The sequence below is a fragment of the Temnothorax americanus genome, unplaced genomic scaffold, assembly GCF_048541705.1.
Source record: "Temnothorax americanus isolate GAGA-0224 unplaced genomic scaffold, ASM4854170v1 Scaffold13, whole genome shotgun sequence".
Lineage (NCBI taxonomy): Eukaryota > Metazoa > Arthropoda > Insecta > Hymenoptera > Formicidae > Temnothorax > Temnothorax americanus.
The window spans coordinates 1227626-1252942 of NW_027509264.1; the positions used below are offsets into that span (position 1 = coordinate 1227626).

General features: G+C 45.7%; 1 protein-coding gene across 2 annotated transcripts in view; it reads right to left on the reverse strand.

The window, feature by feature from the left end:
- The window catches only part of LOC143893813 (uncharacterized), a 150020-nt gene that overhangs the window by 5991 nt on the left and 118712 nt on the right, over positions 1-25317 (reverse strand). For both annotated transcript variants that reach the window (XM_077399527.1, XM_077399528.1), the window contains exons 3-6: positions 19811-19966; positions 1433-1577; positions 738-954; positions 173-271 (exon numbers count right to left, since the gene is read on the reverse strand). In XM_077399527.1, coding sequence (XP_077255653.1) covers positions 173-271; positions 738-954; positions 1433-1577; positions 19811-19966 — 617 coding nt within the window. The remainder of the gene's footprint in view (positions 1-172; positions 272-737; positions 955-1432; positions 1578-19810; positions 19967-25317) is intronic.

Here is a 25317-nt window from a genome sequence, read left to right on the forward strand (position 1 = left end):
TTAAATAAAGAAACGACGCAGTGCGCGCTCGGAAAGCGGACGCATCCGGAAAAATGCCGGATGCATCAGACATTATCCCATTACGGACGCGCGCGTCGCGTTTTTCTTTAGATCGTATCTCGCTGATCTGAGTCATCGCGAGATGAGTGATGAGTGTACCGTTTCCGCGTACCTGATAATCTTGATGGCGATGTGTTGTCCCGTTTTGTGATCCAGCGCTCGAATCACCTGACCGAAACTCCCTTTGCCGATCACCTCCAAAATCTCGTATCTGAATGCACACAAGTTTCGTATAATTTACACACGTGCAAGAGAAAAAAAACCGAGAAAACGACGTAAACCACGAGATTTGAGAAAGGCGAAAAGAAGAGTCGCGTTCTCGCAATTACCATCAGTTTACCGTCGACGTGGATATCTTTCACGCGCGGAGAAAATTCGTCGTTGAACATTTTTTACTTACTGTTTCGCGATTTATCTCGACAGTTTACCGCGTGCGTTTAGATACAACTGTACGCGCAGCTCTCAACCGCAATTTCTCCTCTCGAGAGCAACGACGCACGGAATGCAGCAAGAGTGCGCGCAATCACGAGATTCCATTGCTAAGCTTAGCTAGCTATACGATCTCCGAGCTGTAGTCGGCGAAACAAAGCTCGTGCGCGTGCGGCGATAATAATTAGGAGAGAAGAGGGAAAGTCCACACATCGCCGGGGCATCGGCGAAGGAGAACGGTCGCTCACCTGTAGGAGATATGATCGTGCAGGACCTTGTTGTAACTGCCGTTTTCGTCGTCGTAGCCGCCGTTCTGGGAGGAGACCTCCTCGCCGTGGATCTTGTGGGCCGGCAGGCCCAGGTACCAGATCTCCGAGTACTTCTCGATCTCGGCGCGCTCGAATTCCGTCAGTCTGGAGCCGTAATACTTCACCGCCTCCTGGGGCGTCATGGGCAATCTCCCGGCTATTTTTTCCGCGAAGAAAAAACACACGTGAGGCTGCGTACTTCGAGGAGTCCGCAGCGGAAGTTACGTAAGTCTCCGACGGATCATAGATTCTTTTTTTTTCGCTACGAGCGTTAATATCTTTGGTACATAAATCCCACGCGTTTTCCTTGATTAATCTCGGCTACGGAGAGCGCTTAATCTCTATTAAACCGTGCAAAGCTGTGTTTATTCGTTCGCGAAGTACGAACCGAGAATCGTCTTTCCGGAGGAGCATGAATAATATCTCTCACATGTGCCGTAATCCCATATTGCCATTGCAATTCACGTCGGCGTAACAGCGCGTTCCGTACGCTCAGATGCGTATCCGCGGCGTCTTAAATACGCAATTCGGTCGACGATGTATTAAATGATAGCGCGGCACGACTGGCACGTTTCCCCACACGCGCCGCATATAAGGTACCGCGATTTTCGCGTAATCATAGTGTTCTCACATACCGTATACTTCGGGGGAAGTAGCACTAATGGGTTCGTGCAGCGGCATATTGTGGATGTTGTTGCTCGTGCTGTTGGAATTGTTCGCATTGTTGTTGTCCGTCTTGTCCACTCGCGTCGCCTTACTGTTGAAGAAAGACGGCAATTTCTGGAACAAATAGAAGAATTTTCTTTTACGTACGAGCCTATCAAAGCGCCTACCAATAAGATTCGCGACGCCGACACCTGGACAAAAAGATCAAGCTCGCAACTTGCTCGAACTCGCAGATTTATCTGCCCACGCGTGCAATGACTCGAGTTTTCAAGGGCAGTATCTTACGATCAGTGGAGTTTCGCGAGAAGGTACAGGATGACTATAGTTCCAGCACGAAACATCAGCCGAAATATAAAATTGATCAAGTTGCACGTGCTGAGAAAGTGAACATTGAAATGTTTAGAAGGATGCGGAGAGAGCACATTCAATTAATTTTCGTTGCAGGCCCATCCCCCGAACTCGGAAAAAAGTTTTTCGCGAACCTTTTGAGAGATTGCTCGTATATTGTATCAATATACATCTAACGTATTCCTACGAAGTACCTTTCGTGCGTTTCTCGCCGCGCAATTTTATCGACGCGAGGAAATAACACCGCAATTACCCCGCGCTCGGTTATCGCGTTAAAATTGCCCGAATCGCTTCCGTGGCGGTCGGAGACTTTTCTTCGCATCGTGAAAGTGGCGCGGTGGTATGATCTCTTAAAGAAAGTGGCACATGCGCGAATGCACGGCATCGGCATACGTCTCCACGTGCGTGTGTCCGTATGCGATGTGGTGACCTCCGATTTAACAAGTTTAACGACACCGAGAAGTGACCCGGACAATTATTTCTTCGCTGCCGAGAGAGCCATTAAAACGTTTCGTCGGCGGAGAGCCATGCCTTTCCGTACCAACGGCCAGGGGCAGTCACCGGTCGTGAATGCACCTCGAATGACAAGCATGCAGGCCTGCTGTTGTTCGTCAGGTTCGCGTCGGAGTCTCTAGCCGTTCATTAGATTTCCTCGCGCGTCTTTCCGCCGATGTTAAATATTTATAGCCGAATGCCGGCAATCGATTTCGGGTATCGTTGCCAACTCCGAATGTCCCGGCATCGGAAAAGTATATATCCACGGTGAATATCCTGACATAAGTCGGCGGAACGTGTTTAACGGCAAAGCGATAAATTATCTAATGGCGTCCAATGGCGCGGGTCAAACACCTCCGGAATCTGCTGTATTCTAGAGAATCATATAAACGTTTCATCCGAGAGATAAAACGCTTTCTCGCTTCCTCAGACTATTCACCCTACGCGAGAATAAGAAAAATGATGAGTTTATTTATTCACAATAAATAAAATTACGCGAGAAAATATACGCCGTTTATTTTCGGCATTTAAGTATCTTGGAAACAGACACCTCGCCGAGGTGGGTACCACGTTCACCTCGCTCCAGATGTATAGCACTGTTAACAGTATTTACGCGTGTGACGTTATGAGAAAGTATCGAGGTAACGAATGCACTTGATATGAATATTCAATAGAGCTCTGGATATCGCTCCGCGTGTCACCGACGTTTACCTTCGACGCACAGCAACCGCGAACGTATAATTTTCTATACGCGAAATATTCGTATTGGAATACCAAGTGCTCTCCTCAACGCATTTGACGTAACGATCGTTGTATTTTAATTAATGCCGATCACACGACGATCACTCTAAATAAATCTCCTCGCGCAAACGTTTGATCTACGAAGGCGCGAGCTACGACAAAGAACGACGCGATTCGGCGCCAATTGATCAGGCCTGACGGCAATTAAGGTCAGGCAGAATGTTGGCATAAATTCCTATTAAAGGGTCGCCAGACGGTTCACAAGTGCTCTCACACGCGTCGTTGTTGCCTTCTGGTTCTACATCGCTTTGCATCTATACGTAATCGCGCTCGCGAAAGAACCCACGTTTCTCGTCGAAACGATTCAATCAAACGCCGCGCCGGCTGATCGCATGGCACGATTTTCATCGCCCGACGTTTCCAGACCGGAATCTCTCTCTCTCCTCTCTCTCTCTCTCTCTCTCTCTCTCTCTCTCTCTCTCTCTCTGCTTCGTTAATTTCGTGCGCGGTAAAATCCCCGGATCCCAATTAAAATACGGGGTCTGAGAATGGATCGGCGACTGCGCGGCTCTCTCGCTCTCTGATCTGGTGTAATGAAAAATTATTATCGTCCGTTGCGCGCGCGGCTCTCGGACCGGCGATATACGCGGATGCGTTTCGCGCGGGGCGAGAGCCGGGATGGGAGGGCAGCGGCATAAATAAAAAGTCGCGAGTGAATAACCGTGCGGTCCGGAGGCCGCTCGTATAAATTGTAATCTTGCATGCGTTTTACCTCGCCCCGCTCTTACCAATCTCTCTCTCACTCTGCCTCTCTCTCTCTCTCTCTTCCTTTCTCTCTCCCGTCTTTCCTTCTCGCGTGCCTGATCAATAGCGCGGTTTCTCGCGCTCTTTCGCGTCTCTTTCTCTGTCGACCCTATACGGAGGCTGTTCGCCGCCGAGCTCCAACGCGCGGCAGGTCGAGGCATGCTTAACGCACGCATAAATAACACGCACGAATCGCGCCGCCAAGACTCACGTAATGAATTCGCTGCGAGCCAAGCCTCGTTTTGACCCTCAAAACTCGAAAATCCGCCAGAGACAGGAAAGCCGACCTGGGGGGGGGGGGGGACAACCTCGATGCGATAATGAAACGTTGTTCCGCGATTCGAAAATAAATCGTCGCGAAAAGCCTTGCGGTTTTCAGGAGAGCGCGCGGCTACAAAAGTGCGGCGAGAACATAGCGAGGGAGAAATTTCCTCAAGGACGCTCGAGCGCGCTCGGTTTCAGCCGCCGGCCGGTAAACCGTATTGCCTACCGATCGCGCAGATAGGCATGCACAATAACTCCCTGTGTATCCCCAGTTATGTTATGCGGTTTACCTTGTGACATCTCCCAGTCGCGGCCGCCTTTCTAATGCCGCGTGCGCCAACGCGATGCTGCCTGCAGCTGGTTGCCGCGCTTGTGTGCGCGCGCGCGCGATTACGTATAGCAGCCGCGACCGAGTACCTAATACGCGCGTACTCGGGATACGTGGGACACTCCGGCGACGGCACGTGGGCGTATCGATATCTCGGAAGCAGGACGGTACGCCGAGTGGAAACGTCACTCCGGCCATGGTGTATACGCACGCAGGGAGGAGCTCATTAACCCGCGCGAGCGAGCCGATTCCCGGAGCGGAGCGGAATGGAGCGGAGCCGATCGGTGCTCCGTTACGACGTAACGTGCGCCTTGAGAGCGACTTAAATGGATACGCGGATACAAACAGCGGCGCATTTTCACCGCGTGTTCTCAACGTTAATGGCAACACTATAATATCGTACTTTAGCGTTGCACTTTCCCCGACGAGTCTCATGAATTGGATTTTTCGGATTCTTTTCTAAGAAACGTTTCGCGCGAACGAGTCACTCGTTGCTGGAAGAGAGGCAGATTGATGAATCTGAGAAATATGAATAATAAGTCTTCTTCAATTTTAATGCTTGGCAAAATCCAGGGGGATTTACATGATACACCTTGCGTATGTACACAGCGGGAGATTGGATAAACAGGAATATCTCGCGCGGAAGCCACTAGATACGTGTATCAACATATCTCATCCACCCACGAATCGCGCGCTTGTAAAAGCATCAGCTGCCTTGTTTAATTCAGTAAATACACGCAAGCAAAAATACTTATACGAATGGCGTTGCGATTCAAAATCACTTACAATATGAGAGAGTAACGGTATATATACGAATGGGAATAAATAAATGTTTATGCTGGTGTTTGCCGGCAAATAGCTCGGCGAAACGCAACGCAAAGTGACTCTTTCGTTCCGCTATCATAAAGGGGCGCACGCGTGCCGCGAACAAAACTGCACACTCGTGATTGCCGTGAATGCGGCTCATTAAAACTTCCGGGCGGCGAGTATTTCGGGTGGCCACGTGCGAAATAAAATTCCCGGTCGACGGGCCGGCTATTCGTAATCCCTTGAGTGGCAAATTATCAATTAATTCCGATTATGCCAAATCAAGACAGCCCTACCAGACGGATCGATGCAAACGACGCCATGCGCCGTTTCAGTCGAAAATGTTACGTATTATATATGTCCCAATTCTGCACATTTACTTCATATAATTTGATAATTTAAAGTAATAGAATTCATAAAATAAATTCTTCAGCCAAAAACCAAATCTGAAGAAAGATATTTTTCTGATGTAAATATACAGCTTTACTTTAATTTACGAATTCCATGGATCGCGCGTATCGCGATGTAAATGCAAATTAAATTTCAACTGCAAATTAATGTAAATTTTACGCGCGGAGAGAAGAAAGATATTACTTGCGCGCGAAGTCTCGGTCAGTAATTAAATCGGAGTTAAATTTTATATATAGGATAGAGATTTCTTCGATGTTCCGTTATCGAGATTATAGCTGCGAGTAACTGTTTGACTTTTTCCGCCCGTATAAACTAGAAAGTGTTTTTGTTATAGAGATGTGCGCGATCTCTTGTAAAGCGGGAAAGTGAAACCGTCTGCCAGTAAGCGTGATAAATCACTGACTAATGCGTACGTTAACGACTTAATTTCGCGCGGCTATTAATAGGATTCAAAATATACGCGTGTTCTCGGGGAGAATCGGCGATTATTTGAACAGATGCGAACTCGTAACTATAATTTGGCACAGCATCAATTTGCGACTCTCGGCGATTTACTATTCGCAAATCTTACACTTGGTCGGGATGCCGGCGGACGATTATAAAAGCCAAGGTGCGCGAGAGCCAGTATATTATTATTTAAACGTTCTAAAATTTGTATACCAGGCTCGGTCAGTCCACTTAAATTGCCAAAGCAAATCCTGCGTTCAATGTCCCGGAAACATATTTAGAGATATCTCGAATTAAATTGCAGTTATTAACGTACCAGCGAGTATTTGCTAAGAGAAAATATCCGCAAATAAATTCTCGTGTCAAAATGTTTGATATAAATTTTATTCGTCCAATAAAGATAAGCTAAAAAAACCTGAAATAGCGATATAATTCCATATTTATCGTGCAAATTAATCCAGACCGCGAGCAGAAAAATTGAGAATCCTTTTCAGAAATTAAAGAGCTCTTTACGATCGAACTAAAGTCGGATGTGCTCGAGCGCGATCCTCGAATTTACCGTTAGTATTTTAATTAACGAGGTCCGTCATGGGTTATTTGAGTTATTTCTAATGCGCCTGTAATGCACCGACCTCCCTCGGTGCATTTACCGATTACTCGGAGGATTTATTGAGCATCGTCTACCGTTTACCGTTCTGCTAAATCGCAAATAAAAAAAACTGCACCATATCCCCTCGTTAAAAAGGTCAGATGTGAACTGGAAACATTATCTTTGATCTTATCTGATATCCGTATACTTGTTGCTTTCATTTATCTAATTTACCTTAGTTCAAATCGCCGAGATACGATTAAATCGCTAATCAGTTGGAGTTCCTCGGGCCGTTTTGCGGAACACGCGAAAGCTCGAAACTGCAAAGCGTGGCGGCCGAATCAGCAAAAACGAACGTTATCATTCAGGCTTTCCTGTTTCTCTTCTCGCGTCTGCAATTATTTCTCCTCTTTCGCTCGGGCACGCGCGGTTCCGTCCTGGACGCACTCCGAGGAAGATACCGAATGATATCCTCCAACGCTATCATTGACATACACTTGCTAAACCGACCCCATAGTCTCGACAGCGGTCGTCGTCGCGGACTCGCTTCGGTCGTCCCGATCGAAAGTTATAGACGCACCTACGCACATACGCGTGCTGCACATCCTGGCCGGGATTGCGTAAGAGTTACTACACGGTCGATCACTTCCTTTCCGAACGAAGCAAAAGGAGCACGAGCGAGCAACCGGTATTTTCACCGATATTTTCACCGGTATATTCGCGCGCGGATGTGTTCCAGATAAATTTCATAATTATGTAACGGAGTCGACGATAAAAACGCACGTAGGATGATGCGATTGGCAGATTTCTCCCCGGGATTACTGGAGATTACACGGCTGTTCGCGGTCGCTCGATTTGCGATTGATTGCGGCATTAACGTAAAGTCGGAGCTTCTAATAATCAATGACTCGTGAAACGAGAGTCCGGAGTAGCCTTGTAATTGTGCACTCCCGGTTTTTCAAATTCATAAGAAACGTTCGGACGCGCGTTGCCGCGTATAGGTACGATATCCGCTGGTTGCATAACATTACTGGAGAATATCGCTGTATAATTGCGCTTCGACGAAAGGCGGATTTCGAAGAAACCATTTATTTTATCTGCTTCGGTATCTCCCGTGTCAAATTATGAGCGACGCAAGTTATTTACATGTAGAAGCGTATTTGTCAAAAGCAATCGATAAGAGTCGAGTGTCGAGTCATTATCTAAATATAAATATCGGACGGATTGTTAAAAATTATAACCACAGAGAGTAAAGGATTTATATAAATTGAGTGCATTAGAGGAATAAAAATGCAAATATACCGCATATTATATAATATATATATGAATGAATGTCAAACAATGCAACGCGCAACGCGCGACGAGCAATAATCGTCCTTTTCAAACACGGTAGATTAGGTAAAGCTTGCTTATTGAGAAATATTCATGAATATGTTATTAGTTGCGCATATTGCGATTTACATACGTTTATGAAACAAACGATACGTTTCAATCGCGTATGGATCAGGTTTCGGTGAACGTCAACCGCGGCATTGTGCAAATTCTCCCGAACGAAATTCACGGTTTCATCTGCAGATAAATAACAGCAATATGATTTATTTATGAAAAACCGATACGGACACGCCGAAATCAGCATGAATCGGAACAAAAGTTTCGCGCAAGGCGAAACAGTCAGCGGGAGAAAGAGACTCCTCAAGTGGCGGAAAACGCGGCCACGGCGCCGATATTTACGCGGTCTATAAACTTATTTGTACGGTGCTGTTTTATCATTTTAAGCGATTCCGGGACGGGCGAGATCGTCCGGCGCCGACGATTTCGCGTTTATGGATGAAGACCGGTAATTTCTCCAGCAGAATAACAATGGCGGCGGGGAGATCGGATCGGCGGAGATGATAACGAGCCGATAAGCGGTCGCATCTTTCTCTCTTGTAGGACGAAACTGACCTCAAATAAAACCTGCTAGAAAACATCTCGGACTCGCGAGGAGGCCTCGCGCTTCTTTTTACGCGTACTCGCGGCGTGCGTTTCGAATAATAAACTGGTTTCGGAGTTCCGGCTCTCCGTCCTTCTTCGTCCACAGTTGACGAACTGGACGCGCAGAATCGCGCGAGATGAGACGAGATGAGACGAGACGAGACGAGAACGCCTTAATAAGGCAACGAAACCTTTTTATACGTATATGGTAGTGACTAGACCAAGTAGGCGTTTCTTTTTCACATTAACTGCCAAGTGTCCCACCTTGAGCATTTATAAACGATTTACGAGGAATATTTCTTCCGACCAGTCATCGAAACCAGTATTTCGAGAGATACAATTTTAATACAAGATTGGAGATCATGTACCCCCTTTTTTCTCGCGCGCCCTACTTTTATCCCCGTGATTGGTAGCCCGACGGACCGATCCGCTCGCGAGGAACAACGGATCCTTCGGTCGGCACGTTCGCGGAACCCAAGAAGGCCTTTATTACGATTTTTTTCCGTGCGCCTCACCCGCGGACAATGGAAACTGGAAAGACAATCGAGCGTCAAGCCCGTGGAAGCCTTTCATTGCTTAACAACTTCTGCGTATTGAAATTCAATCGCGCGCCGAGCCACGACGGGGATACTTTGTCGTTCACGACGTAGGCCGTGGCGACACAATTTCCGCCTTGGAGCGGAGATTCGACCGAATGTTGAACTCCCGTTCCTCCGTCTTCGTCGTCTTCGACGGCACAAACGACCGGGAAGCAATTATTTCGATTGGGATTTCATCATCTGTCGCCCCTCAGAAATTCGTGAAAGTCACATTTCAAGCTCGTCGCAAATTTCTCATTCGGTGAGTCTTTTATTCGCGATTAAAGAGAAAATATACTTGCGCTATTATAAAAATTAAGAAATAAGATTTCTTTCAGAAGCTTTCTGACAGAAGTTTCAGCATTAATTTATAACACTAAAGTAAAGTAATGACAAAACCAATAATTAATACTATTATGTTCTAAAATTCCTAGCGTTATAATTAATGTGCATACGATAAATATCGAGTGCATTTTTTGTGAAATTAGGTGACTTAGTATTCATTGTTTTTTTTTTTCACGCGTCGAGAAACTTGGGCGGATGTAACCGGATGCGGACTACGATCTCGCGAAGGAAAAGTCGCACATGGCCTTCTTGCACACGTGAGCGGCTCACACGTGTTTGGGACACACGCGTGTGATGCGGTTACCGGATTCAGCGGAGTGTCGCCTGTTGCCACTGACATGTACAACATGCGTATGAGCGCACACGCAGGCGAGTATCGGCTGCACGACGCGGCCCGAGAGAGAAAGAGAAAGAGAGAGAGAGAGAGAGAGAGAGAGAGAGAGAGAGAGAGAGAGAGAGAGAGAGAGAAACGAACTTTCTCCGTTACCACTCTCTCGGCGCCCTTTTGAATCGTCCAAGTCTTGTAACGGCGCGTGTGGTTTATGCGAGTGCATCGAAAAAGCGCAGCTGCAAGAAGAACCGGCTGGGAAATAAACCGGAAAGTTTTGTAAACGACCCGCACCGAAATTCTGACCGCGAAAAAGAAACGAGCTGTCAGTTCTCCTTCACGCCGACACCTTTCGAATGTTTTTCCTGTACTCTGGCACACCTGCAATTTATGACCTTAATGCTTTCCGAGGTCTGCTCGGAGGTTCTTCCTTGAGGAATTGTTTACCGCTGTACGCTGGCAGACCGTACGCAGCTGGGAAAGGTTTATTAGATAAGGATTCTTATGCAAATATTCAATTTACATCTTTACGCCGCAAACCGCTATCGCCAGAAGTGATTTCTTCGGCGTGACTACTGTACTACAACGGTAATTGCTAAGAAAACTTCGATACTTTTCTTGATATTAATCTTACGAATAACTAATAAATGCCTTATTACTTCAACTTAATTGCTTGAATCTAATCTTGATAGTGGATCGCGATAATTATCCTCAAGGTTTGTTTCAAACGATCGCTTTGCACGATAACACCTGCACAGCGTTTTAATTTTAATCAGTCATGCTAGTTAAATTTATCGTCGGAGACGAAAAGTCGATTTATATGCTCGCGAGATGATACATTTATGTAACGATTGCAAATAATGACTTGCCTATAAAAGAAAAATAGAGCCAAGGCCGATCGCCTTGACACACAACGGAACGCACAACCTCAGAAACCGGAAAATACTAATCGCCCATCGGTCTCGGCGATGCGTTGTGCGACGGCATCTTGGAGGAACGCTGAAACTGCAACCGCATCGCGACAATTATTTTTCCCATTAAATACAACAGCATACATTAAGCATACGCGATCAGTGTCATGAAAGTGGGATAAGTATAGTAAGCGCTTCTGAGAGGAAAAAAATTTTTATCGGCTTTTCAGTCTACATTCTACATATTATTATGATTACTTCCACTGCGCGATAAAGTTTTATTATTAGAAGAACAAAATCGGTTCGAAATAAATATGCGCCTAAAAGGATTAAAGATCATTTTCTTTATCACCCTCAAATTATCGCCTACATTAACTATGAACATCTTACCCCCCCCTCCCCTCAAAAGGATCAGAGATGATCCTTCACAAATACATATATACGACGTGCAAAAGATCGCTGAGGTGATCCATCACCCATCACAGAATTGTAAATTCTAGGTGTAACGATAAAGGAACGTACACACGCACCTCCACGCATAATTTTTACGCAACATGTACTGCACGCGCCGTGCATTAAATGTGCGTGTAATGCGTCGATATAAAACTTTTACGATGATTAACGACGCATTTTTTCACGAGACTTCGAATACCAGCGACCAGCTGTTCGACAATGATCATCGCGGATCGTTTTCGAAAGGTTTTGACGCTTCGAACGCGCATTGTGAAGGGACCTCGCGGTTTCCTCGCGTGTGCATCGCGAATTATAATGATCGCTCGCTTCAAGGAGAAGCGAGCGATCCAAGAAAAGGAGCGCGTTGCGCGTCGAATATTGTCTTTCGAGATCGGTGATATAAAGGAATTGAGCGTTTAGCGAGAAACACTGCAAAGATACGAAGAATCGGTCGGCTTTTTTAATCGAAGTTATCAATTATGGTCACGTGTCTATACTCGATGGACCGCGATTTCTGTAATTTCGTAAAGATGTATATGTATCGCGTAACAAGATCATAATATAGATTAATAAGACCGTGCTTGTGGCATCATGTCTTCAAGCGTAACTAACTGGTACTCAAACCTGTCATTATCGCGTATGATTCGTTAAAAGTTTCTCTCGTTAACGAGTTAGATTAGCGCAAACGAGTTATTAATCGAAATCTTTGTACTGGTCGTATTTGGTACATTGAACTCATAAGTTTCGCCCGTTCAAAATAAAGGCGTTTATTGAGATTCTTATCGGATAAGCGTGTGAGCAAAATGAGAATTTCAACAAACTCTGTAGAGCGAGGCTGCACGTCGTGAATCGCGTACAGCGTACTAGACCATTTCGAAGTCGCGAGGTAGAGATTCATTCTTAATTTCACAAGTGTACAACATAGCTCTCTTCTCCTCAGGGCGTTCGTTGATGACAAAATTTGTAGCCACTTCGAGTAAACAGGAATATATCGCCAGCGTTCGCGTGTGAGAGCGCGCTCTTCGAGAGAGAAGACCTCGGGATTCCAAGTGTATTACAAACGATTGATGCACGCGCATCTCGTTAACGTTCGCGCGCATATGTTGGTCGTGCCGTCGCATATACGACTCGATCGTGCGCACACGAGGATGCGCGCCACGTACGTGCATATTTATACGTTACGCGTTACGCACGATTTTACGGCGGAAGTCACGTGACACACGCTCGCACGGCCCACCGGAAACGAGCGTCGATCGACAGACAAACGTCTGCGGGGTCCCATTATGTAAGAGAGAGAAACGCGCCGCCGCGTAACGGCGGCCCTGACTTATTATCAGCCTTCAACGATCGCGAATCGCCGGCGAATCGTCATCAGAACGGTTCCATTAACCCTCGGCGTGATCCCTTCGACGCTAACGGGACACGCGTGACCTGAACGTTTTCCTCAGTGCAAGATGGAACGATATTAATACCATACGGCCGACGGCTACTCCTGGTTTTTGCCGTGTTCTTCTTGTTGCTCGACACCGAGAACGATAGACGGCTATCGCGCGTGCTACGAAATCTGTGATTGCGATAAGCGATAATTAACACGAGAAGTTACAGTTTTTTTTCAGAATACGATACAGTCGCGATAAATTTGTCGATAAAAACCTTTCAGACCGGTTTACGTGAAACCTACGATGACTCGATAAATTAAACAAGCCAATTCCTTTGGAAAACAAAAGATTTTAGTGAAACAGTGCCAATATAATTGGTTGTAGAAAGTCAGTTTGCAATTCACGCGCGTGTTAGCACGATCCCCGAGAACGAGAAAAGAAATCGTATTGTGCGATGTTTCTCCATACGAAGTTTCGCAGCGTTTACAAATTATTATAATGCATATATAGATATTAATTAAGCTATAGAGATAAAAAAGCAGTATATTTAGTAAAAATATTACATTGAAAATTATAGCAGAAAGATACTAATGTCAAAAAATTAGCATTTAAAGTTAGAAACATCTGAAACTGTAAGAGATATCAGTATGAGAAATTAATTTATTTTTTAACTGACGGATATTTCTTTTATTTTCCAGAAAGCAACGGGTGCGCGTAGGTGCGTAGGAACTATCTGCCACTTTGAATTCAGTTTAACCGTGTTGGTAGATAGGCCATCAGGTATACAATTTCGCAGATATCCGAAACCGGTTATCTCGTCGCGGCCGCCGCGCCGCGCCGCGCCGGCCGGCCGCTACGACGACGACGCTACTGGTACAGTTCATCGTCCTTTTGTCGCCGTGGTCGACCGACGCACACTTGCGAATGCCCTTGTCAGTTGCGAACGCGTACGCGCAATACGTGTTTAGCGCTTACACGTCGGCACACACCGATAACGCAGCCCGGTAACCCTCGGTGGTCTTATAATTGAACCGGCCTAATGAATATTTATATCCCCCCTTGGCCGATTATATACGGCCGCCTGGAAGCGTGTTCGCACGTCGCGATAGTCGCGCGCGCTGATCGTGGATCATTAGAAATTTAAACGTCGGGAATTAGCCGCGGCCTGTCCTCTCATCGTTATGGACGAGCTGGATTTTGCGGCTCGGAGCGATAGCGAGCAGAGAATAAGGGAGGGAAGGTAATTGCAAGCATGGGTCGCTTGGTGTTTGGCGAGGAAGATATTTCCTAGCTGTCTTTTCAATAATCTTCTTCGCTCCGCACGAAGAATACTCGTAATTGTTTTCCTCGTTCATTCTCACGTTTCTTCAGGGGCAATGAAAATTATTGGACCTTCGAACGTGCATCCAAGCACGACTTGCGCTACATCGATATTTATTCCGAAATTAAAGCGCAATGATAACATGGTGCAATAGTGGGATTCTAGGTCGCGTTCGATGCACAAACCGGTATATATTAATGTCGCTCTCCCGAGCCGGACAATTGCCGTTAATAGTGCCGGCGATATACAAGTTCTCATTATCGTCGTCACCCACACCGATGTAAAGGTTGCACGCGCGCGCGCGCGCGCGCCCACGAAACGCGCAACGGCAAGGCTTTATAACCGAACGGATAAACAGATATCTCCATTAGCATAGGAGTGACCATCCGAGACCCACATATGCACGGAGTCAAAGTGCGTATGGAGATAACGGTACATCGCAGCGTGCACGTGTTGTGCCGAAGAGAAGAAACGTCTGTGCGAGCTATGCGTTTCCGCGTGGCCGCGGTGATGAGATTCGACAAAGCAACCGATACATGGCTAATCAGACGACCGTTCGTTGTGCAACGTTGGAAAACATGGGAATCCATCTACCTACCCGCAATCGAACGGTGGAAAATCTTACGTGAACTCTGCAAAAATTTTGCACTCGCACTTTTTTTTAAGCTTAAAATTTAAAAAACCAAGTTATATCAACGATTGAAATATAAATAAGAAGCACAAATATTAAGAAAAACAACGTCAAATAAATTGCGGTTTTAAAGAAGAAAATCCTTGCGGTAATGCCTGGAAATCTTATGTTTTTCGCTCAGCGCACCGAATATATTTTCTATTGCGGTAAATTGTTTCGTATAGAAAGCGAAGATATATTTAATGCCTCTTGGCTGCGTGCAAGAGGCTCGCAAGTGAACTATAATGAGCACCGACGGCAGTGCCGATTGTTTCGCGGTGACATAAAGGCGTCGCATTGTCTCCCGTTTAGCAAGTACGATTGTAGCGGGGATAATTATGAAATACGGAATCGTGTCTCAATTCTTGCCTGATTGTGAGTCCTGATATTTTATCCGTCGACGGTCGTTTGTCATGTACGAGTGTGCGCGCGCGCAATTAAATTATAGGACGGAGATGAGAATATTGTATTAACAATAGGATATAAGTGTCACGTGCGTTATGCAAGAACGGTATACGGAGATGAAAGGACAAGCTACAAGTACAGTTTCTTTCGAGAAGCACGACACGGGCGTCCCACTTGAATACTCGTATTTTAAGCGTACGATTGTAATTTCGTCACCACTCGATAAAATTACTTCGAAATGGTCTCTTTAGCGATATCGTAAACTCAAACGACTAAATAATCGTGCGGTATAATAAGGCCGGTTTCCCTTAGTGTCGACATTTAACGGTAATTTCTCTCTTAACTTGTCGCCCTCGGTTTTACACCCCGACAGAGTCGAGCAGGAAAGGCGACGCGCGACGTCGACTTGGGAGACAAGTTGCCTCGTAAGTTAAGCGGAGAACCGCTTGTGACTCTCTCCTGCTAATCCCGGCGTTATGTTACTTTCGCCTAGGATCGTTAACATCGGGATAGCCCCGCACGTAGCGTATTTATGCTATCGCGAAATCCGAGATACAATGCGAAGCGATCGGGTTACGCCGCGCCGCCTTGTAGCACGCTTATGATACTCGCTGAGGCTTCTTATGGTTGCATGACGTGCGTGCGTACGGCAGCGGCGTTATTATAGCAAGCAGCAGCGACTTTATCAACTTACGTCCTGAATCCTTGATATCGCGTTTAACGCAGTCGAATTGCAAACAATCGGCTCCGACGTCAAAGCGCACGTCACGTAGGCACTGCGGATTTAATTAGCGTGCGTGTGTGTATGTGTGTGCGTATGTGTGTGTGAGGGAGAGAGAGAGAGAGAGAGAAGAGAAATGCAAATTGCGTTCCCAACTGCTGTAACTCCATTTTTGGATCGTCCGAAATTAAAGACCTTCGTGGTACAAATCGCAAATTCATGATGTCCACACGAGACAAAGCGAAACAATAATGGCCAAATAAAATTTGCCAACAATTCAATTATCGCGTAAAACAATGTAAAATATAACCAAAGTATACAAAGTATACAACATGTAAAATTCTCTCTCGAAATTAAACAGATTTCTTGGTGAATCGTTGACCAATAATGCGGATTTGATTTTTGTTATTGCAGGGAGGAAAAACTTCATCAATGTTCAGCTATGATTCGGCCTCAATGAACCGTAACCAATATAAGAGTGAATCGTCGGTGCGACGAAATTATTATTTTTGTTCATATTATTATGAGCACAGATATAGATTTAACAGAATTATCCCTGTATACAGAATTGGACACCCTCCAATTGTGATTAGAGCGATCGGCGGTGTCGGCGAGGTGTACCGATGCATGTCAACGAGGAATCCGAAACAATCGTTGATATACAAACATTAGCGGAGCAAACCGCATACGGTTACATAACATACGTACGTACGCTATGTATTGGGCGTATGCCCAAGCATTCCTCTGCTCTCTCACGATTTTAAAGAGCACACACACGAGGCATTAATTTGCATGGATGAGATAGCTCGGATTCAATTGCATTGACATTTACACGCGCGTAGATAATTAAATTTATCTAAATAAAGCTCAAATTAATAATAAATTATCTCTCCCCCAAACTGCGCATTGCCGCCGGGACTCCCGATGTTCCGATCGAACGATCTATATATGGAATCGCTGCGAGCGTTACGAACGCGCGGTCTGTGATTCCGTGTCCCTTGGCGGGGCCTGTATAAACCTATCCGACAAGTTACGTATAAATTATCACGAGAACGCGAATATCATAGCTGCTTTACGTAAGTATCTACTGCGCAAGATATTCCGTATACACGCTAATTAGATTACATCGTAAAATATTGGATTACTAGTTGTGTGACTTCTGCAGTGTATTAGCATGTAAAAGTTGCAGAAAATGATTTCTCAAATAGAAGGTTAAAGAAATTCAATGTAAAATTATAGAGCGGTACGCCTACGAGCGGTTATTTTTCCGATTAGCCAGTATTTATGGTCTTATCTTTGTTACGCCACGCCACTCGACGATGTCTCGAAGAGAGACGTGACTCATATCTTGTCTCTCCGGAAAGGGCACCGTTTTATACGAGCCATTTATGCCGAAGTTATCTCCTGAACTTGCTAAAGACGAGAGCATTTATAATCGACCTATCCTTGTAAGACTCCAACGATCAATATCGACTGAAACGGTATTATTATAATTATTTATCAGAGAACTCGTGTAAAATAGTTTTGACATTATCAATAAATTGCGATATGACTACCGTGATTAAGAAAACGATCGAAAAAGATGAACAAGAATCAATGCAGTTACCTACGACGTAAAAGCTACGTAATTTCTCTGTCAGGTGAGTGCGTCAATCCGCGCCTCGAGTCGACCGGCTAATGAGCGCTTTCGTTTTACAAAATGACGGTAACCGGAGAGGCGAACGTTGGCTTTCGCGCCCGTCGCAGTTGCACAAGCGTGATACAACAATTAGCTGCAAATCTCGCGCGCCGGACTTTCTAAATTCACGTACGAATTATGTCCGAGAGCTCGATAAACCGCGGCGCAATACATGTATCGCGTGCAACGCGCCGGTAACGGTGAACCCCGTCTTTTTCATCTCTGAGAGGTGCATGCAGACGTAAGCGCATTAACCGCGTGACAACAATCCGCGAAGTAAAAAAAAAAGTATCCGTGTACAGGTTGCTCCTGCTTATACGTATATTTATGCACGAACCGCTTCTGAAAACCGCGACGCGCATGAGGGATCGCGCGATCGCGTACATACAGTTGCGCAAGGAAATCCGATCGTCTCGGTCACGTAATGGACTCGCGAAAAAAAGGCGCCGAGCATTTAAGGGAGACAAACAACGGTGACGTGGCGATTTGTCCCACGGAGGTGCAAGAAATGATATAGCGGCGGAATCGAGGCCGCGACAGGCGTAATGACAGTTCGCGGGTGAGCAAATTAACCAGCGGCGTCGACCACAGCAGGCTGAAAAGAAAATATTTTGTACCTACTCTTAATGAGCGTTTGGCGAGGCGATTAATACGCGTCGGATCTTGACTGCGGTCGGTAGCGATGATATCAATATCGTTGACACGATACCAACGTGATACCTTATGAAGAAAAACTTCATTTCATTCATTTGTAAATTCAATTAACGAAAGAAAGTTCAGCAAAGGAAACATGATACGCTATTTCAGGACCAAGAATAAAACCAATACCTTGGATTAAATAACATTTTGTTAGTTTTAATTTTTAATTACCACGTGTGTTGAAATTTATTATTTTAACACAGAACAGTAGTATTTTAACTTCATTGTTAGTTAAATTAACAACATATTGAGAGTAGGAGCAGTGGCGATCTATATAGGAATGATTGAGAATAGACTCAAATTGAGCATAATTTCACACCGCGAATTTAACAGCGTTGATTCGCTTAAACAGGTTGGTCCTCGTTAAAAACTAATGATTAAAAACTTCGTTAAGATATCAGTTTAAGCTCGAAGAAAAGGCTTCTAATTGCTTCGCTACCGTAACAGACGAGGTAACAGATACAATACACTGCAATTCTACCTGGCCATTTTGCGCGTCGAAGGACGACGAAATTGTGCGCGCGAGCAATTGATACCGTTTCAGCTAGTTCGGGACGGTTTCGTCGAAACGGCGATGGAACAAGAGTAGTCGTAGCGTGCGCACGTGTCAGAGACACAATTTATCGCGACCTAACAGGTAGCCGACGGCAACAATTTTCAATTAGTTCCGTCCGAGTAGCGTCGCGGGCGAGTCCGCGGCGACCACTTTTCTCTCTCTCAAGAGAGAATTTCCCTTCCCGTCCCGTATAAATCCCCGATAAAACCGTTAACAAAAATCGCGCGACGAGCCGCGCCGCGGGTTTCGCCGCGATCGCCGCCGATAGCGAGTTCTACTCTATAAATTTATGCGGATACCTGATAAACGCACGCGGGCGCGCGTCGACGCGCGCCGCGCCGGCACAATTTTCCTCGTTAACAATGGCCAATAAAATCCTACGTGCGCGGCCCGCGTGCACATTGTGCCCTCGTGATAACGGACGAATCGTGTGAACGATTCCCGATCGCGTCATCGGCGAGATCGAGTTTTTTTTTTTATCCCGCGCGAGTTGTTCCGCTTTCGCGTCGCACCGTTCCTAAACAAAGGCGCGAAAAGAGGCATAAAGTCTTTCGGATGCTGATTAACGATTATTCATCGTGCTCTTTTTCCGTTTACATCTCCCAGATAAATGACAAATCTTCGTTAAAAAGAAAATTTCTTCGGGGAAAACTTCGAGACGAGACAAACACTTTCATCGTTCCAAGTTCCTTTATATTGTGCGCGAACGCGAACGGAGTAGACCATTCAACTCTCCTTGCCGGTGCGACAGCAGTAGAAGTAGAACTAAACTGTAAACGGTACTTCCTTCATGCCGCGTCCAATAAGTCATGCACTGAATAATGTCATGTGCCTGTGCGAACGCACACGCACAGGCGCAGGGCTTATAGATATCGCAAGGCGGAAAGGCTGGGCCGATTCCACGTGCGCACATGCACGGGGGCCCGCCCGATCGCGAATGCGCGAGCGGATTAATGGGCGCAATAAATTCAAGCGCAGGACCGGTTAATTATCCAAGTCATCTACGGGGCCCGGGATGACATATCGCCCGGCTACGATCAATACGCCGAGGATCTCTCGCTCTCGTCCTTCCCGACGATCGGCGTTGTAACTTACCTCGTGAGATACGGGGTTGTTTTTATTACGGCCGGTATTGGATGCGTTGTTAATGGAGGAGAGCGTGGTGAGGGTCGCAGTGCCGACGCCACCGATGGTTTTCTCGCTGACCTTCGTACCAGCACCGCCGACATCCTTGTGCAACGTTCCAGGACTCTGTAATTAGAAAGAACGAACGTTGGTTATAGCGAGCCGGGGGGGGGGACTTCGCAGTTCTCTAAATAAATTAAAGAATCAATTCTTGAGACAGTCGAGTTTAATGTAATATACGTTACGCAACTTGTTGCACTAGTTATCTTTACCATAAAATGCTTTATAAAAATTATAGAGTTCGTGATTACGTTGAACGTCACGAGCATTCCGTCGTGCTGTATCTCTGCAACTCCGTTTCGAAGACTTTGTTGAGAAATTATCTATCAGAGCATTCGCGCTTGAAGAAACTATTTTATCAATTAACTGACCCACATCTTCGGTGAGTTATATATTAAGGTCGCCGCGAAGTGAAAATAAAAACTAATTATTTTACGTCTCCTCGCGAAGTTCCGTCCGCTATCTCGCGACGGCCTTCGTCGCGCTTCGCCGCTTAATTATTTCGGTATTCCGCCCAGGCTAATGGCGCAATCACTTTTCGAGACTCGCCTATTCTCGCCTACCGCAATCCGTTCGCGCGAGTCCTCTCGTTTCCCTTTCTCGTCCGTAGACCAAACACGCGATTTAGCAATCGGAGACAAAGCGTTAACGTGGGTGGCTTCGGGGCGCGCAAGCCGAGCCGCGCGCGCGTCGGTGTTGACGGGACACGTGTGCGGATGCGCATCGCGCTGCACGTGTGCGGGCCGCGAGCGCGCGTCGTCCGCGATACGCGGCCGATAAGTGCGCCGAAGAAATGACGCCGCGGGCGATTACGATTCTGACGCTGCGCTCTCGTTCATCGTGCGATCCTCTTCGATGGGATCACGACTCCAGTGTTTGATGTACCCGGTAATAAATATCCTGCGGCTTTGTTTCCTTTTGAAAAGGTTCCTTTTAGAAACCTAAAATCTGCGACTGTTCAAATTGCTATACGTTTAAAAAGAGATTCGTCCGCGATATTTCGAGATTTTAGTGTTCGGGGGAGGCAGATAAATGCTCGACGCGTATAAATGATACGGTTTTCGCGGGCGAAACGGAATCAGGCTAGTGGAACACGAAAAAATATCGACGCGTCGCGACGCGCTTTTTGCGCGTAAATAACGCGTATTCGACGAAGAGAATAGAGAAAATCGTCTCGGCACGTTGAAGAACAATCGGACGGCTGTAAACGGTTTTGCTTTGCAAAACAACGTAAGAATAATTAAAGCTCGTCTCGTTAGTGTCGGACAATGGAGCGCGATAGATTCGCCTCGCTGCAAATGTGATACGGCGCGCATATAAGTACAAACGCCGTATCGCAAATGATGCATTCAATATGCTGCATTGATCAAAGTTACGGATCGTTTTAAAAAAGCGGGATGGAGAATCCTGAAAAATGTGCGGGTACGTTTCTCTCATGCGGTACTTATTCCGAATCGCCAAAGAACTCTTTCTCTCGACTTGCAAAAAGAGCAACGTAGCCGCTACGTACAGCCACGATGAGAATTAACTGTAAGCATGTAACGGTTCAAAGGCGGCGCACTCATTACAGACGATTTATAATTCGCCATCGGGATCTACGGAACGTTTTATAAACGGTGCAGTGACCCCGCGGCTAATGCGCAGTGACAGAAATCGATGTATTCTTAGGCCGGCGGAGTCCGCCCCTAATTATACGCGAGTCTGTAATTATATATCGATGTTTAATTGGAGGGCGACCCTGGACCCCAATGGAAAAAAAAAAAAAAAAAAACACTACCGTTGCATAAAGAACGCGATCAAGCACCTACGCGATCGCATCGAACACGTTGATGGGATCGAAGATCATCAGCTCCACTCAACAATGGAAAATAGGTCCAACGGCTTAGACTTCCATCTAGGCGGGCACGGAATTGAGATTCCGTGTCGCTAAAAGAAACTCCAATTAGCGAACTCTCGGCGCGATTACGCTGTACCCTTAATATTGAAGCAAGTCAATGGGAAGTCAATGGATTTCAAACGGAAACGCTAAATTAAATCTGTAAATTTTTATATGCTGAATAAACAATTATTCATATAAACAATTTTAATTTTTCAATATTCCTACAATATTATTGCGTTCCGGATCGAGCAGAAGAAGAACTGTATAGACTAAGCTAGAGTCAACACATGTATTTACGCACGCGCGGCACTTGCGAAATGAACGAGACCCGTATATCATGTAACATAAGCTTATTCAAACTGAATACAGGAAACGGTAATCAGATACCAAAAATCATTTGTAAGCAGTGACAGCTCCAGCAAGACTATCCTAATACTGTTATTTACATCCGGAGCTCGCAGATATCGAGCCAACTTCTTTCTTAAATTATCGATTTTCTCCGGTCCAGGTTGATCTTATATCGGGATACATGAATAAATTTCATTGATGTAACAATATTTTAAGTTTTTTTGCAACGAACATATGTATTACGTATTACGTAATCAGCTGACTTTACCTGTGCCTGCTATTTTAATGCTAAATGTGCGGGTCAAAATACGGATCTATGACATAGGTGGGACAGGAAGTCACGGGGAAAAGAGGGGAGAACGACGCAGGAGGTTCATTAGACCTGCCTGTTCGTACCATTGTCAATGTCAAACCGATGGACAACCTTGTGTCACTGTACGGATGGCAGGTCAATGTACGTATCTACGCAACGGTGCGCGCTTTTTTCTACAAAATCGATACTAGTACGTAGTCGAAACATGTCGATTGCACCCAGCAACATTCGTTCTACCTTCTTTCCCAGTTGACGGTGGAAATGCGAGTAGCGTACGAAAAACGTTCAAAAAGAAAATTATCGAGGAAAATCACGAGGAACGCCCATCATCAATCAACGGTCCTGTGATAGAAGAGCTTTCTTCCGAATGTACTCACACGGATTATCCGTTAATTAAGAGCATTTCTTCGTGATATATGCGTAATTATTAAGAATTGTGCACAGAATCATCGTCGAAAGATTATAGTATTGATATAGATTTTTAACAGCTTATATTAATTTTTTTATCCTTGCCACTTCGTGATTAACTCACTCGACAGATGGCCGAATTTCCCATCTGCGTGATTATGAGAAAGCACTGATACCTGAGATGGATTCTCTTTGCCTTAGGTCAGCCTTAATGGACAAGGAGGGGTCGCGCAACGTGAATAGAAGAAGTTCAACCCTCGGTAGAAAGAATCACGAACGGATATATCGGGGCAAAAAGCGTAAGGGAAGTGTGTGGGTGGAGGAGAGAAACAGGAAGGCGCGCGTAAAAAGGGGAAAGCTTAAATTTCAAGTAACTGAATGCGTGAGAAGTAGCAGGACCCGCTAGTTCTATTTAGATTATCCATATAATGCATGACTGATGTAGTTCCCGCAGAGTGAGAGACGACGACACAAAACGACGTCGTAGAGGATCCTTTTGTGACGAACAGAAAGCTCTTGAAAGGGGGATAAATTTAGGTTTCTCGCTGTATTATAATGCCCGGGAGATGCGAGATGTCCTACTTTAGGATTACTCGCGAGATGGATAACACAGCGACTAAGAATTGTATAAAAATTTACAATAGCCATCTCAACAAAATAAAAAAGGTGGTCTTATCGCTAGGTAGATCTCACTTTTATATTTATATATCGTCATCATCATCTAAGTCGGTCCCTCATTACTGAGGATCGTGACCATTTATATATAGATACATATATTTATATATAATGTGTTTAGGAAAGAAAGCGAGGCTTCTGCGAATAAAAGGAATTGAAAAATGAGTGGTTGATCGTGATTTTTATCTGAGCATGGGCAAACGTGTCGCGAGGCGAAATTCGCCCGCATATAAATAGCGGTGGACAGGAAGAGAAAGAGAAAAAAAAGAAGTACGATAAAGTTGGACGCTCTCTCATCCACCCAGCGCGGCACCCTATCATTACGCTCGCTCAGGGGCAAACCTTAATCTCGGGACCGATGGACTTCGTGGCTCTCGATTTTTCTCGGGGCACCTGGCTGCACGCCCGGCACGGTCGGGCCCGGCACACCTAGCGATAGCGGCAGGTGAACAGATTTGCCCAAACCTCCCAAACCTGCACACAAGAGGACCGATCGGCTGGCTCGTCGGCACACCGGCTCGTCGAGGTTTCGTCGACCTCGCGCGCCTCAATCCGAATATGCGGGATCGTATACCTGCGCACGCACGCACGCACGCACACGCGGACGCGGACGCGCGAACACGTGCAGGTTAGCAGATGTATCTCGTATCAGGCACCTGCCAACCTGCAGCGGCACAAAGACTCTTAGGGCAGCAGCTGCAGCTGTCCGCGCTGTGTTCTCCTGCGGGAAAACGAGATTTTCGTAATAAACGCCTCGCCTTGTCCTCACGTAATCCTGACACGTTGCTTGGCGAATATTATCTGATAAATAAAGATAGTTACCGTTACTTACGAGTTTCTTTACTCTAAATGAATTAAAATTGATGTGATAATGCTGGTAACTGCGCATCGCGACGAAGCTCGTAATAACGTCGAATTCCGCAAGCCTGCACTCACGTGCTGCTCTCGGAATATCAGCCTCGATGACTGTTCTCCGTAACTGAGATGACGAGCACGACGATGCCGGAGATGCATTATAATTTTACGATTTCTCGCGTTGCAACATTCAGCGGAACGGAATTTCCATGCATCATTTCTTTTCTTTTTTTTTTTCACATCACCGAGCGATCTCTCGTCGCGGAATTTTTAGAATCTCGAATAACGCCCGGGCCATATCGAACTCAATAATTTACCGCCGACAAAAGTCCGCCGTAAGCTGCCGAGATATGAAAGCACGGGAGCAAGTTTCATCAATCTTTTAACATGTCGAAAGCGCGTCAAGGAATATATGACGCGAAAATTACGCCTGAGAGATTACATTTTAAAATTGCACTAAATTACACCACCACAATTACGCTGCCGATCGCGGTGGCACACTTGTAACGAGGAAAAAGAAGTTTGTATCGAGCTAACAATATTAGTGAAACAGTAATTTTCAGAGCAGTTTTCCACGGGTAGCTTTCCAATCATTAAGCGTTGTTTGGCTCGCTTTTACTCGCGAGAAAGATGCGAAGTTCAGCCGGTGGAAGCGACAGTATAGTCAGTTGTTATCAGCTGGAGAATTTTTCTCGCGTTGGGCAACGGGAAAAACGTCGGAGGGACGTCCGTGCTGCGATATCAATCACGGGGGCAAAAATCACGGGTCAAGGACGTTGGAATGAGCAAACGTGAACCCCTACTATCGTACGAAGATAAATCGATCGGTTTATAAAGTGACGTGATTGACGTGAGTTGCTTTCGGCGATGATTGATCTGAAAAAAACAATCACCGCGGAAATACTTGTTTTTCTGAATAGATATGCACAAGTTATGTGC